We start from the raw sequence: 12963 nt of genomic DNA, 5'->3' as shown, positions 1-12963 counted from the left end.
TGCACCTAGCAACCTGCTAAGTTTGGAACTTCCGTAGCTTGAAATTCCCGCCATTTAAAAATACCGAAGTTTGACACTCCCGAAGTTTCGAAATCCAGTAGTGCAGAGTTCCCGTAGTTTAAAACTCCTGCAGTCTGAAACTCCCGTCCTTTGACAATTTGGTAGTTTAAAACTCCGGTAGTGTGACACTCCCGCTGTTTCAAGCTACCGCCATTTGAAACTCCCGCTTTCTGAAAAAATCCCTAAGTTTCAAACTCCCACGGTTCGAAAATCCTGCACCTAGCAACCTGCTAAGTTTGGAACTTCCGTAGCTTGAAATTCCCGCCATTTAAAAATACCGAAGTTTGACACTCCCGAAGTTTCAAAATCCAGCAGTTCAAAATTCCCGTAGTTCAAAGCTCCTGCAGTCCGAGACTTGCGTAGTTTGAGACTTTAGTAGTTTAAAACTCCGGTAGTTTGACACTCCCGCTGTTTCGAACGACCGCCGTTTGAAAATCCCGATGTTTGAGAAAATCCCATAGTTTGATACTCCCGAAGTTGCAAAATGCAGCAGTATAAAGTTCCCGTAGTTCAAAACTCCAGCAGCCTGAAAGTCCCGTAGTTTCACACTCTCATAGTTTAAAACTACGGTATTTTGACACTCCCGCTCTTTCAAACTACCGCCGTTTGAAACTCCCGCTGTTTGACACAATCCCATAGTTTGATACCCCCAAAGTTTCAAACTCTCGCTCAGCGTGAATCTTAAAATGACAGTTGTCACGTAATTTGTGAATTATTGAAGAAATTTATTTATATGTTTATAATCATCAAAATTCATAGATGAAACTCTCTTTCGAGATATTAAAGAAGGAAGTTTTTTCAAATTTGGAATTTAAAATATTCAACAAGTTGTTTCTTAGATTTGGACTGGCATTAATCCACAATCTGATAATAAATTCAAATTATTTTTCGAACAAATAATTATGATTTTTCTCTTGAAAAATAATATTTCCGGAAAATAAAAAGAGGCGTGTTTTTTCGCGATCACAGGAAAAGGACAGATTAGAGAAATGATCAAAAGTGATAATTGCCAATGAAAGTTTTTTATTATAATATACAGATTCTCATGTTCGTTCTCTCCCAAATAACAATACAGAAGATTTCCATAGCAACATTAATAATGAAAGTATTTCTTCAATCCTGTAAATGACAAAAAAATCAATTAAAGAATTTTATCTCGCTACTTGTTCTTGAATTAAAATTAAAGTTAACACACAAAAATCTCAAGGGAAGGCGTCCAAAGTTAATATATTCAAATGGACTTAGTTGCATATTTTCAAATATTTGTTTTCCTTCTGTAGTTAAATGAACACTAAAAACTGAACGTAAAAAATTACTTTATGATAGTTTTTTCAAATGTGTTTAATATTTTATTTTTATCTTTAAAACGTACCCTTTTTTTAATTTTTCGAGGGAAAATGAAACATTAATGATTGATCGGAACAGAAGAAGTAGTCCTCAGCCAATCAGATATTTTAGGTTAATATAGAAAATCCAAGATGTCTGCACGCTAAGGGTCAATCAATTATGCGAATCGCATGGGACAAAATTTAATTTTCTTAATAAGGGTACCTTTTTACTGAGCTCGAATTTGAATGTTTTAATCAAATTGATATTTCATAAAGGGTTCGCATCTTTGTTCTCGATCAGACACATTCGCCATAAACCAACAAAGTAACTAGAAATGAATCGTATGTAAAATATTAATTCAGAACCCATGCTCCGTGAAAAGGTACCTTAAATCGGAAAAAATATTTTGTACCATAAGTAATATTATTAATATATTATTATCATATTGCCATTTATTTAAAAAATTTAGTTACGTTCCATGCAATAATTGACATTAGTACTTTGCCCTCAGCGCGCACTACCTGAAATACTCATTTCTATGCAAACCAACCAGAATTGGCTGGAACAGTTTTTTTGATACTTAAAAAAAATTGTTCTTGTGAATTATTCAATCTTTTTTTTTAACAATTTTTAGAAATTTATGTAATATTTAAGAAGTATATTATCTAAAATCCATGCAACTACTGTTTTGGAGGTCTATCTTTCTCTATAGATTATTTTCACTTGTGACGCCATTTTAAAATGGCCGAATAGCTTAGGATAAACATTGCATTGTGTAAATTGCATCGCGTGTATTATCTTGATTGAAGAATTGTGTTTATCAGCAAATAAAAAATGTCTCACGAATATTTTTTTAGTTTATCTGAGGGCTCTTTAGCGAGGGGAAAAATTCGTCCGCAAATACTCATTTGTCACTTGTCTCGTTTCCACTACCACGAACCTCTATACTCATTTGTAAGATTGGGACGGTATTTTTTCTGTGCAGAGTGTGGCGGCGTAGTGTTGGAAACGGGATATCTGGAAAATGAGTATTTGAGACCAAATTTTCGTCGCTGAAGACCCCTGTGATAAACTAAGTGCAACTAACAAGTTAGATCCTTACGCACTGAAAAGTGATGAATTACTAACAAGCATTAATGATGTGTCGGCAGTGAGTGATAGCGATCTCGTATCATATTCTGCGATAATTCACAGTGACCAAACGTGTTAAAACAATTAAAAGCTTAGAGTCTTTCAAATTTTACGAAACCGGATTTGTTGAAAAAGTGAAGTGCAAGAAGGTAGATGATAAGTTTTTAGTGTGTGGTGAGGTTACCAAGTTTTCATGAACTGCATGCCCTAGCGGACCGAGTGAACGGAAAGGATACTCTACAGCATATCCTTCTAGTATCCACATAGTATCCCTTCCTTATCATGCAACAAAAACTCACTAAAAAAACAGCAAGATGGGCATTTAACTGGTCACAATTCGGATTCTACAATCAATTTTCTATTATAATGTCATGAGTAATTGTTATAGTATTTTTAAAGCGTTAAAAATTGAAAAAAATGTCATTAACTTCTGCTGAAGGTGACTTCAAACGCATGCGTAATCGCTTCAGCAGTATATTGCCACTTGCGTCGCAGCCTTGTTTTCTCAGGTTACCACTGTATGGCGCTAAGATCCAGATAATAATTCTTAGTTACCGACGGCTAACGCCTATCAACTGCTACTAAAAGAAGATGTGATTGAAGCCGCCTTTTGCCCAGGCACATGATAGGTATTATATTTTTCCAAGTTTTTATAACGCCGAAAAAAAACTCGCAATTAGTCCGTAATATTCTAATGGAAAATTTAACATAGAATCTGAATTGAAACAAGTTAAATGAACATCTTGCTGTTTTTTCGACTTTTTGTTGCATGATACGGAAGGGATACTATGTGAATATTATAAGAATACGCTGTAGAATACCCTTTCCGTTCACTCGCTCCGATAGGGTGGTCTCCCCAATTAAAACATTTACATCAAAGTATATTTTGTTTAGTAATGTGTCACTACATTTACTATTTATTTAAAATTAACACTTTCATGAAAAGTAGCATACAATTTCGAACATATTGCCAGCTGATTTAAATTTGAGGTTCTAGGAATTGTTCATTGTAAATGAAAAGTCTCATTGAAATTTTCTGATAAATGTATATCAGGAAATATTTACAACGTTAAAAATACAGGTACTGTTATAGTTTAAACATTTACAAAGAATGATAGAAAAAAATCGTAAAGCGTAGATTTTCAACGATTCAACTCTTATCTATCTTAGGTGCGCATTGTACTTGTGTAGCTGCAGCTATAACCATTTGGATCTAAGACAATCGTCTTTTAAAAATTTTTTTAAATTCGTTCTTAGAGATTTTTCAACCTGCAACAGTACATATATTTTTTATTTTGAAAATATATTCTACGTTTATTAGAGCAAACCAAAGAGATTTTTCTATTGAAAGAAGCATTCCCTAACCTTAAATTTAAATAATTAGGCAATATCTTCAAAATTGTAGACTATTTTTCAAGTGAGTGTCTCTAGGCGGCGAGTAGGGGCATGTTCGTTGAAAAAGGATAGGAATGAAATAAAATAGGGCCCGTGGACCAAAGACGCTGTGAACTTGCTCTGCCGAGGTGTAAGTTGCGGCCGATCATTAGCAGTCCAATCCCTTCAGGCCCTGATCAGGAAGTGCGTGGTGTCTGCAGAGATCGGAATCTGCAGTTCTTCGAGCGACTCCGGTCTTCCTGTGCATTCCGGGACGGGTTAAACGAAGGCTGGTCCTCATGAAACTGGGATAGGACAACGGTCCGAGGGTACCCCTGTTCCCACTTATTTCGGCCTGCACCTCCAGACATGAAGCGCTGAATAAATATTTATGGCTACCTCACAAAAAGAAGAGCAAACGGAATAGCAACGAATTATCATCAGGGAGAATGAAAATGCCAAGGACACGGACAAGAGGCAAATAAGGAGATAACGGATTCAAGTCTTACATTGCTTGAATCCGATCAAAGGGAAAAAAACGACAATGACCGACGAGACCGAAAAAATAGCAAAGGCGGCAGCATCAGATGAATTGAAGAAGGAACTGCTCCAGCCAAGAATTCTAGGCATGAACAGAAAAAGGCATGAACTATGAGCAGAAGGAGAAGAATAACGGCAACTAATCGAAGTGAATCGTCTGCAGAGATCTTGCATTAAATACAGAAATGTGCAGAGAGATATCCCGAATGGGTTAAGGGACATACTAATAAATTTATAATATGCTAAATTAAGCAGAGCCGAGTGGAAAAAAGTACAGGTGAAACGAAATGCCAGTATGTCGCAGATGTAACGAGTGAACTAACGGGACAGGACTGTACTGACACAAAAATGTGATCACAACCTGAGTCGAAAAAGAAAAGGACCGGAAATCTCACACGCAGCCCTAAAGAAACTCGAGATGTTAAACCAAACAACAAGAAACCGAAGGGAAATAAGGAAGTTGAGCTGAAGTTGTCAGACGAGGGGCAACGCCACAAATTGAGCCAGAAAACGGTAACAAATCTGAAAGGTGAAACGCACATAACGATGTTGCTCAGTCGAAACGGCCAAGAGCTAAGAGAGACCGACCAGAGGTAGTCCTTATCAAACCAGGTGAATAAAAGAACTATGCAGACGTACTAAAGGATATTAGGCAAAAGGTGTACCCGGATAAAATGCACTTAAAAATGAAGGTCATTAGAGAGACTAAGGCGACATACTCGTAGAACTTGGAGCGACGGCCGAGAATAAAACAAAATTTAAAGCTGCATTAAAAACGGAAATAGAAGAGCAAGGAGAGGTTCGACAGCTTACCTCTATAGATCTCAAATTGAGATCGGAGACCTTGATGCGGCTAAGGAAGTGCAGGACGTCAACAATGACCTCAAAGATTTCCTTGGAATTGATAAACGTGTTGAGATGAGGATAACTCTCTCAAAAAATACTTACCGGGGAAATCTGATGGCCTTCGTTGAGCTGGACGCTTTAGCGGTCGCTAAGATCGAAAAGGAGGCTCGCATTAAAATAGGGTGGGCATACTGCCGAGTGCGCTTAAAGACAGGTGTTACTAGGTCTTTCTGTTGCCACGACTATGGGCCATGTGGTTTCAGAATTCAAGGATTTGGATATAAGTTCAGATAAATATAATAAGGCGTACCCTAATTGGTTTACTGACGAATCTGACTTATAATAAATAAGGACAACATCCCAGTAACAAAACAGGGGAAGTGTAATGGCTATTTTGTGTTTAGGAATGGCAGCTAGGAAAGTAGCTGCTATATCTTTTCCAATGACGACATTGAGATTTTCCTGAAGAAGCTTGCTGAAATATAAAACGTCACTGATCGTTGCTTCGAGAGGGAAATTTTCATTGCTGGGAATTTAAATGCTAAATATCAGGAAAGGGAAATGACATGGTCCTATACGAATGGAAGCGAGGTCGTTGAGATGGCTGCAAGAATGGACTTGACCGTTATGAATTCATGTGCGACCACTACATTCAGAAGAATTGGTTGTAGGGGCACCATCATTAATGTCACCCTCGCTAGACCGAGAATACTATCCAGGATTGTAGACTGGCATGTGTTGGGAAATTATACAGCTAGCGACGATCGGATCGTGAGTTATCACAATGATGCCCCATCTAAGCTGTCTGCCAAAAACTTCAGCGGAGCAGTGAAGAAAGGTTGGAACGTCATCAAACTAGACACGCAACTATTGATAGGTTTAATAGATGTGGAGAGCCGTGTACACGAAGAAGTAGGACCGATAATTCGAAGCAGAGAGGAAGGATACTGCCACTAGGGCATACAATATATCTATGCCCAAACGAAAGCATAAGAACCGAAGGTGTCCAGTGTATTGGTGAAATGACGAAATTGCTTAAATTAAGAAAGCAATTCTTTAAATTGAGGCGCAAAGCTCAAACGGCCAAAAAACTGTTGGAGCTCCCCCAAAAACATGCTGTATATAAGTCAGCAAAGAAGCTGCTAAAGTTAGCAAATAAGACAAGTAAGTCTTAACTGCTGAAAGGCTTTGTAGAAAGCCAGGAAGGGCATATTCAGCCGGGATATTCAGCGCAAAACGGAAGATCCAGCGACTGGCGCTGATCGATAAGGGGAACGGGCCACCTATGATCCCATCTTCTTATGGTGCGCTTTGCATGCTTGACCCAGCAGGGACAGTTTTGGAGAAACTCATACGAGCTCCATTGCGAGCAGCAATAGACTCAGCTGGAGTACTGGCCGAGCGGAAATATGGATTGCTCGAGAAGAGATCCACTGTAGGAATGATTCATGAAATTCTTGACGCTACAGAAAAAGCGTGGTCTGGAAGCTACAAGACAAAGAGTGTTTGCGTATTGGTGACATTTGATGTCACCACCTTGAGCGAACGATTTTCTGTTCCGAAATATCTGCTGAGATTAACAGACGACTACTTGAGTATTCTATGGAATATGGTGTATGGAGACGTCCTAAAAGTGTGTTTGCCTATAAAAGCCAAGCATGTGGGCTTCGCTGATGACCTCGCTCTACGATGTCGTACCATAAACTGAAGCAGATAGTTACCCCAACCCAACCAGGATGTCGAAGGCCGACGAGCCCATTGAACAACATAGTTACTCTACTGAGGACGATGCGTACATCCTGATTCGGTCCGGACCATGACAAAATGAGGCCAGGTTGGCATAAACAGTGTGAAGCCGAAGTTTTGAGTACTGGTGTCTATAGGCTACAACTCTGAAGTAATGCGAAAACGATTCCGGGGTTGTTTTAGGCTAGGTCTCTTATGCCAGTTTTCTCCTCCTATTGAAAAAAAAAATTAACCTCATCACGCACTAGAAAGTTGTCATCTATATTTTTGCACTCCACTTTTTTAACAAATCCGGCGTGCTAAAACTTAAAATCCTCTAAGCTTTCAATTTTGAACACGTTTAGTAAATATAAGTTACCGTAAAATATGATAAGAGCTCGCTCTTACTCACTACCGGTACATCACTATTTCTTATGGGAAATTACTCACTTTTCAGGAGCGTAGCGATCCACATTGTCATTTGCACTAAGTTTAGCAAAATAACGGATCTTCACTTCACCAGACAAACTCAAAAAATACTCATTAGACATCTTTAAATTGCCGACAAACACAATTCTTTAACCAGCAAGATAATACACGCGACGCAATGTACATACTTCAATGATTACCACAAGACATTCGGCCATTACTTCTCAATTTTATGGATTAATAGAAATACTTTATTTTACGTTAGATATTTTAAGTGAGTATGTACTTACTTGCTAATTAAATATTGAAGTGGATGCGGTACAAACATTAGATGTGCAACCTAAATTTTTATAAGTGCAACATTCTGCATGCTGTTGACAATATTGGCCCACTTCGCCACAAGGATTAACGGAGCCAATTGGAGGAGCAGAACACACATTGGACATGCAAATTAAATTTTTTAAAGTGCAGCAATCTGACTGCTGTTGACAATATTGGCCCAATTCTCGACAAGTAGTAACAGTGGCCGAACATACGTTGGATATGCAATTCAAATTTTTTTGAGTACAACAATCTGCCTGCTGTTGACAATATTGGCCCGATTCTCGACAAGCAGCGCAAACATTGGATATGCAATTCAAATTTGTATAAGTGCAACAATCTGTCTTCTGTTGACAATATTGGCCCGCTTCTCGACAAGCACTAACAGGGGTTGTGCATACATTAGATATGCAATTCAAATTTTTTTGAGTACAACAATCTGTCTGCTGTTGACAATATTGGCCCGATTCTCGACAAGCACTAACAGTGGTTGTGCATACATTAGATACGCAATTCAAATTTTTATAAGTGCAACAATCTGTCTGCTGTTGACAATATTGGCCCGATTCTCGACAAGCACTAACAGTGGCTGTACATACATTAGATACGCAATTCAAATTTTTATAAGTGCAACAATCTGTCTGCTGTTGACAATATTGGCCCGATTCTCGACAAGCACTAACAGGGGCCGAACACAGGTTGGCTACGCAACTTAAATTTCCAAAAGTGCAACAATCAGTTTTTTGCTGACAATATTGACCCGCTTCTCTACAAGAATTAACGGAGTTGATAAAAAACCTCAAGTAGATGAGAAAACAACCAAAAATTCTAATTGAATACATTTTCCTTCTTGATTTTGAAAAAACTAGACTTTAATTTTCGTTGAGTTTAAGAGACTGCTTCGACACTTGGACAGAAACTGTTTTCTGTTCTCCGATAAGAATAAACTGACAGCGACTTTTTGTTTGCGCAGCTGCTTCGTGACTAGAAATAACATTAATATTTGCACAAAAAAATGAAAATAGTATCAGGAAAAAGATGTTTATTGTATTTTTCAAAACGTGTCTTCTAGAAAAATTATGATTTTTAAATCTGAAGTCAGATTTTTATTTGGACTCGCATTTGCTTGGACTTTTGGACAAGGTCGAGGAAAACTTCAGAAAATCTTTTCCGTACGCAGCCGGTTACTGAAAGTTGAATTTGTTGATATAAAATTTATATTTATATACAAAAAGGAGCACTTACCGTTTATCTTACGTTTCCATTTCATTTCAAAAATATTTAACTGATTTTATCTTGCTCTTGCCAAAAAATTGAATCAGTTAAAAAATTAAAGTTTAAAATTATATTGTTGAAAAAAATCTTTTATTTTTTATTTTTATAGTATACTTTATTACATAATGTCTAAATCTTCTTTTAAATTGAATGATTTTGGTTTAAAATAACTGAAGGGCAGAAAAACTAAACGGGGTAAGCGCCATTTTCGAAAATTTACACGGCATCGAAAATACATAAGTTCGCATTTTGTTATATCAAGTACCAAAGAATGTGATTTCAAAAATCAATAAGAAAAATATCCACAATTTTACAATTCATGCAACGCGGTAATGAGGGCTTTAAATTATAGAAAAATTATGTATCTTCTTTGAAAAGTTGTGATTGTTTTTTGAAATATATTTTTTGTACGAACAATACACATTTCCGACGAAAAATACAAATGCAGTCCAAAACGATTACAAGATTTAAAAATTGTTTAAATTACAGTAATTTTTGTTTGGAAATGTCAATTATCCATTTAAAATCACAATATAAACTAAAATTGTTAAAGAAATATGAATATTCTTTGAAATATTAATTTTATAATCAAAATTTCCATAATTTTTTATGTGAATTGTGAATATTCTTCGAAACTTAATTATTTTTATTCAAAAAAAATTATTTCCTGCGAAAAATGTTATTATAAAATGAAACTTTTCAAAAATTGTAAGTCTTGTACGAACTACAATATGATATCCCGAATTATAAAATCCCATTTTCCAGCACTCCACAGTTCCACAAAATCACTCTCAAGCATAAAACGACCTTTTCCAGCGCTCCCCAACCTCAAACATCCAAGTGGGCACAAAATTTGGCGACGTCTTTGCGACATCGTTACGACAGCTTTAAGACAACTTTACGACATCCTAATTTATGTCGTTTTGCTGTCTTTACGATGTCGTAAAGACATCGTCAGATCATGCGACTTATTTACGATATCGTAAAGACAGCGAAACGACATGGACATAGTATGTCGTAAAGTTGTCTTAAATATGTCGTAACGATGTCGTAAAGACGTCGCCAAATAGAATTCAATATAGAATTCCATTTTCCAGCTGTCCCAAACCTTAAAGCTCCTTTTCCAACGCTTTTCCTTTTTCAACGCTAAGTGTAAAAACTTCTTTTTCAACTCTCCACAGCACCAAAAATCACTCCTCTGCAACTCCCCGCAGCACCGAATATCAACCCTTTACAGCTCTTCCCAGCCCTGAAAATCATTTCTCAGTATAAAATTCCCTTTTCCAGCTTAAATTTGGTTGTACACTTAGAACACCATTGAAATTTAAAAAAAAATGTAACAAGAAAATTAAAAATATTAAATATAATAGTTTTTAATTGTTTAAATGGTTAATTTACTTTTTCTTTTACAACATATTAAATAGTTTATCCAGCAACTAGAATTTTTATAAAGTTAAAACACAAAAACAAGATAAAAATCTTTTCATTTTAAAAGTCGCAAATAAACTTCTCACATTATTAAAAAAAAATTAATTTAATTAGTAGAGAAAAAAGTACGTTTTTAAATATTTACTTAAATTTATAAAAATTCAATAAAGCGAATGGAACAAACTTATCAGCATTTTCAAAAATTGAACCCTTTACATATTTAAGAGAATATGATTTTCTATTTTTTTTTAAAGATTGTAGTAAAAAAACTTTCTTCATTAATTTTGTCTACTTAGATTCTATATTCTATTTTTTGAAACGAAACCATTAAATTTTGTATTTCCAAGTGCCATTGATTTTATTACTATCATTAAATTATTCAATATATTATTTAGATAACGGAAATAATATTTCAAGCAAAACATATTTTTATTTTAAATAAAAAAGTTGAATTCATGCAACAACAACAAATTTCAACCAAAAAGTTCAATTTTTAATCAAAATAAGATTTTTCAGTCAAGAAAGAAAACAAATTTCACCCAAATTATAATTTGAGGTGATAAATGGTTTTGACTGATAAATAAAATTTTAGAATAAATATTTATTTTTAAGGTTTATTTGTTCATTTGTTTTTAAGATTATAGAAATATCATTTTCGTAAAATTCTTTAAAAAAAATTAAACAACAAAAATTTGAAAATTTTATCCTATGTCGAAAAAGTATAATTTTTTTATTTTACAGGATTTTGAACAATTTTATTAAAAATTTGAGTCAGTTTAAAAGATATTTAGGACTTTTAGAAGTTCAGAAGATATATTTGGAACTGACTGGAACTCTGTAATCCTTTAAGTTTAAAAAATCTATCAAAATTAAAAAAATTGCCCTTAAACCTTTCAGATATTTTTATTAGAAAACTTTTTAAATGTGTTGAAACTTTTCTTTAAAAATTAATTTTTGAAAATAAAAAGATATTAAAAATTTCTTTAGTAATCTCAAGAAAATTTTGTTGTTTTTCTTGAAGTCTTCCAAACTTTTTGAAAAGCTTAGAAAATTATTTCAAAATTTGTAAAAATTTTACGTTTTTTTAATAACAATAATATTGGAATCGAAATTTACATATTTTGGGTGCAGAAACCTTTAATTTTTTTTTTTAATTTGAAACACTTTATCCAAAAATCTGAATGATCTGTGAAACGTAAAAAAAACTTTTGATTAAAAATGTTTTCGAGAAATTACTTTATTTCCAGGTTTTCCAATTGAAATAGTAATGAAAAAGTGTTTTTTTTTTAGATTTCCGCCTAATTATAAATATGAAGGATCTCTTTGGTCTCTGAAAATTATAACCAAATATTTTTGAATTGAAACTTTCTAATTTTTGAAATCGATAAAATTCGAGAAATTCCAGGTTTAATTTTGTGAATCCACAACAAACAATTTTTGAAGTTAAAAATTTGAAATACATTTCACTATATATTCTAACCTTTTAAAAATTTTAATGTGTCTAAAATATTTGCAACTAAAAAATTACGAAAACCTTAGACAAATAACAGATAGAGGGTCTTGTCTCATTTTCATTTATGAAACTTTTTACGCAAAATTTTTAATTTTATTTAAATTTTTGTATTATTACTCTTAAATTATTGAATATATTGTTTAGGTAACATAAAAGATCTTTCAACCAAAGCTATTTTAATTTTAAACAAAAAACATTTGAATTCATGCAAAAAACGTTTGAACAAAAAAGATAAATCTTCAACTAAAAACATATATTTTTTTATCAGTTGCATTTTAAACCTAAAGATTACATTTTTTTTAAAATACAAATTTTCTACAAGAGTTACATTTTTTAACACAAAAATATTAATTTTTATCGAAATAGATGAGTTTATCCAGAAAATCAATTTTTAACCAAAAAATGAATTTTCAATGAAACAGTGACGTGATCAACAAAATAGATAAATTTTTAAACCATAAAAATGAATTTTCAACCAAATACTTCAAGTTTTAACAAAAGAATAAAAGTTTTTCAGCAAAGAAAAAAAAAACACCCTAATTATAATTTTAAAGGATAAATGGTTTTGATTACAAAACTAAAAAAATTCGAATAAATATTTAATTTGTAAGTTAATATTTTCATTTGTTTTTAAGGTCACTGAGTTATAATTTTCTCAAGATACTTGAGAAAAATGAAGAAATTTTTTGACGATTTCAGATATTTATGTCGAGAAAGTCTAATTTTTTATTTTATAGGACTTTCCAAAATTTTAGGACAAATTCGTATCAGTTTAAAAGATATTCAGATTTTCGAAATTTTCTTTAAAAATTAATATTTTTCAGATGTCTTTCAAACTTCTTATAAAACTTCAACAAATTTTCAAAATCTTCAAAAATTTACAATTTATTTTATATTTTGAATTTTTGAAATCTTCTCGAAATTTCAATTATTTTTTATCTTTTCCAAAACATTTAAACCTTCTAAATATCTTTGAAAATTATTTAATTTTT

The 12963-nt window shown here is 33.5% G+C and overlaps 1 protein-coding gene across 1 annotated transcript; it reads right to left on the bottom strand.

Moving 5' to 3' along the window:
- Positions 1–1075: 1075 nt before the first annotated feature.
- Positions 1076–8662, bottom strand: LOC117171372 (root-specific lectin-like). The gene is made up of 2 exons (XM_033358625.1): positions 7725–8662; positions 1076–1179 (listed from the first exon to the last, which is right to left on the bottom strand). The coding sequence occupies exon 1, from the start codon at positions 8595–8597 to the stop codon at positions 7728–7730; it is 870 nt and encodes a 289-aa protein (XP_033214516.1). The 5' UTR covers positions 8598–8662; the 3' UTR covers positions 1076–1179; positions 7725–7727.
- Between the last annotated feature and the right edge of the window lie 4301 nt (positions 8663–12963).

Source organism: Belonocnema kinseyi, chromosome 1, assembly GCF_010883055.1.
Source record: "Belonocnema kinseyi isolate 2016_QV_RU_SX_M_011 chromosome 1, B_treatae_v1, whole genome shotgun sequence".
NCBI lineage: Eukaryota > Metazoa > Arthropoda > Insecta > Hymenoptera > Cynipidae > Belonocnema > Belonocnema kinseyi.
Note: the sequence above shows the minus strand (reverse complement) of the source record. Positions and strands in the feature narration are given on the sequence as shown.

What these genes read in the sequence shown, in the direction of transcription:
- LOC117171372 (XM_033358625.1), bottom strand. Translation starts at nt 8,597, where the DNA reads ATGTATTCAATTAGAATTTTTGGTTGTTTTCTCATCTACTTGAGGTTT.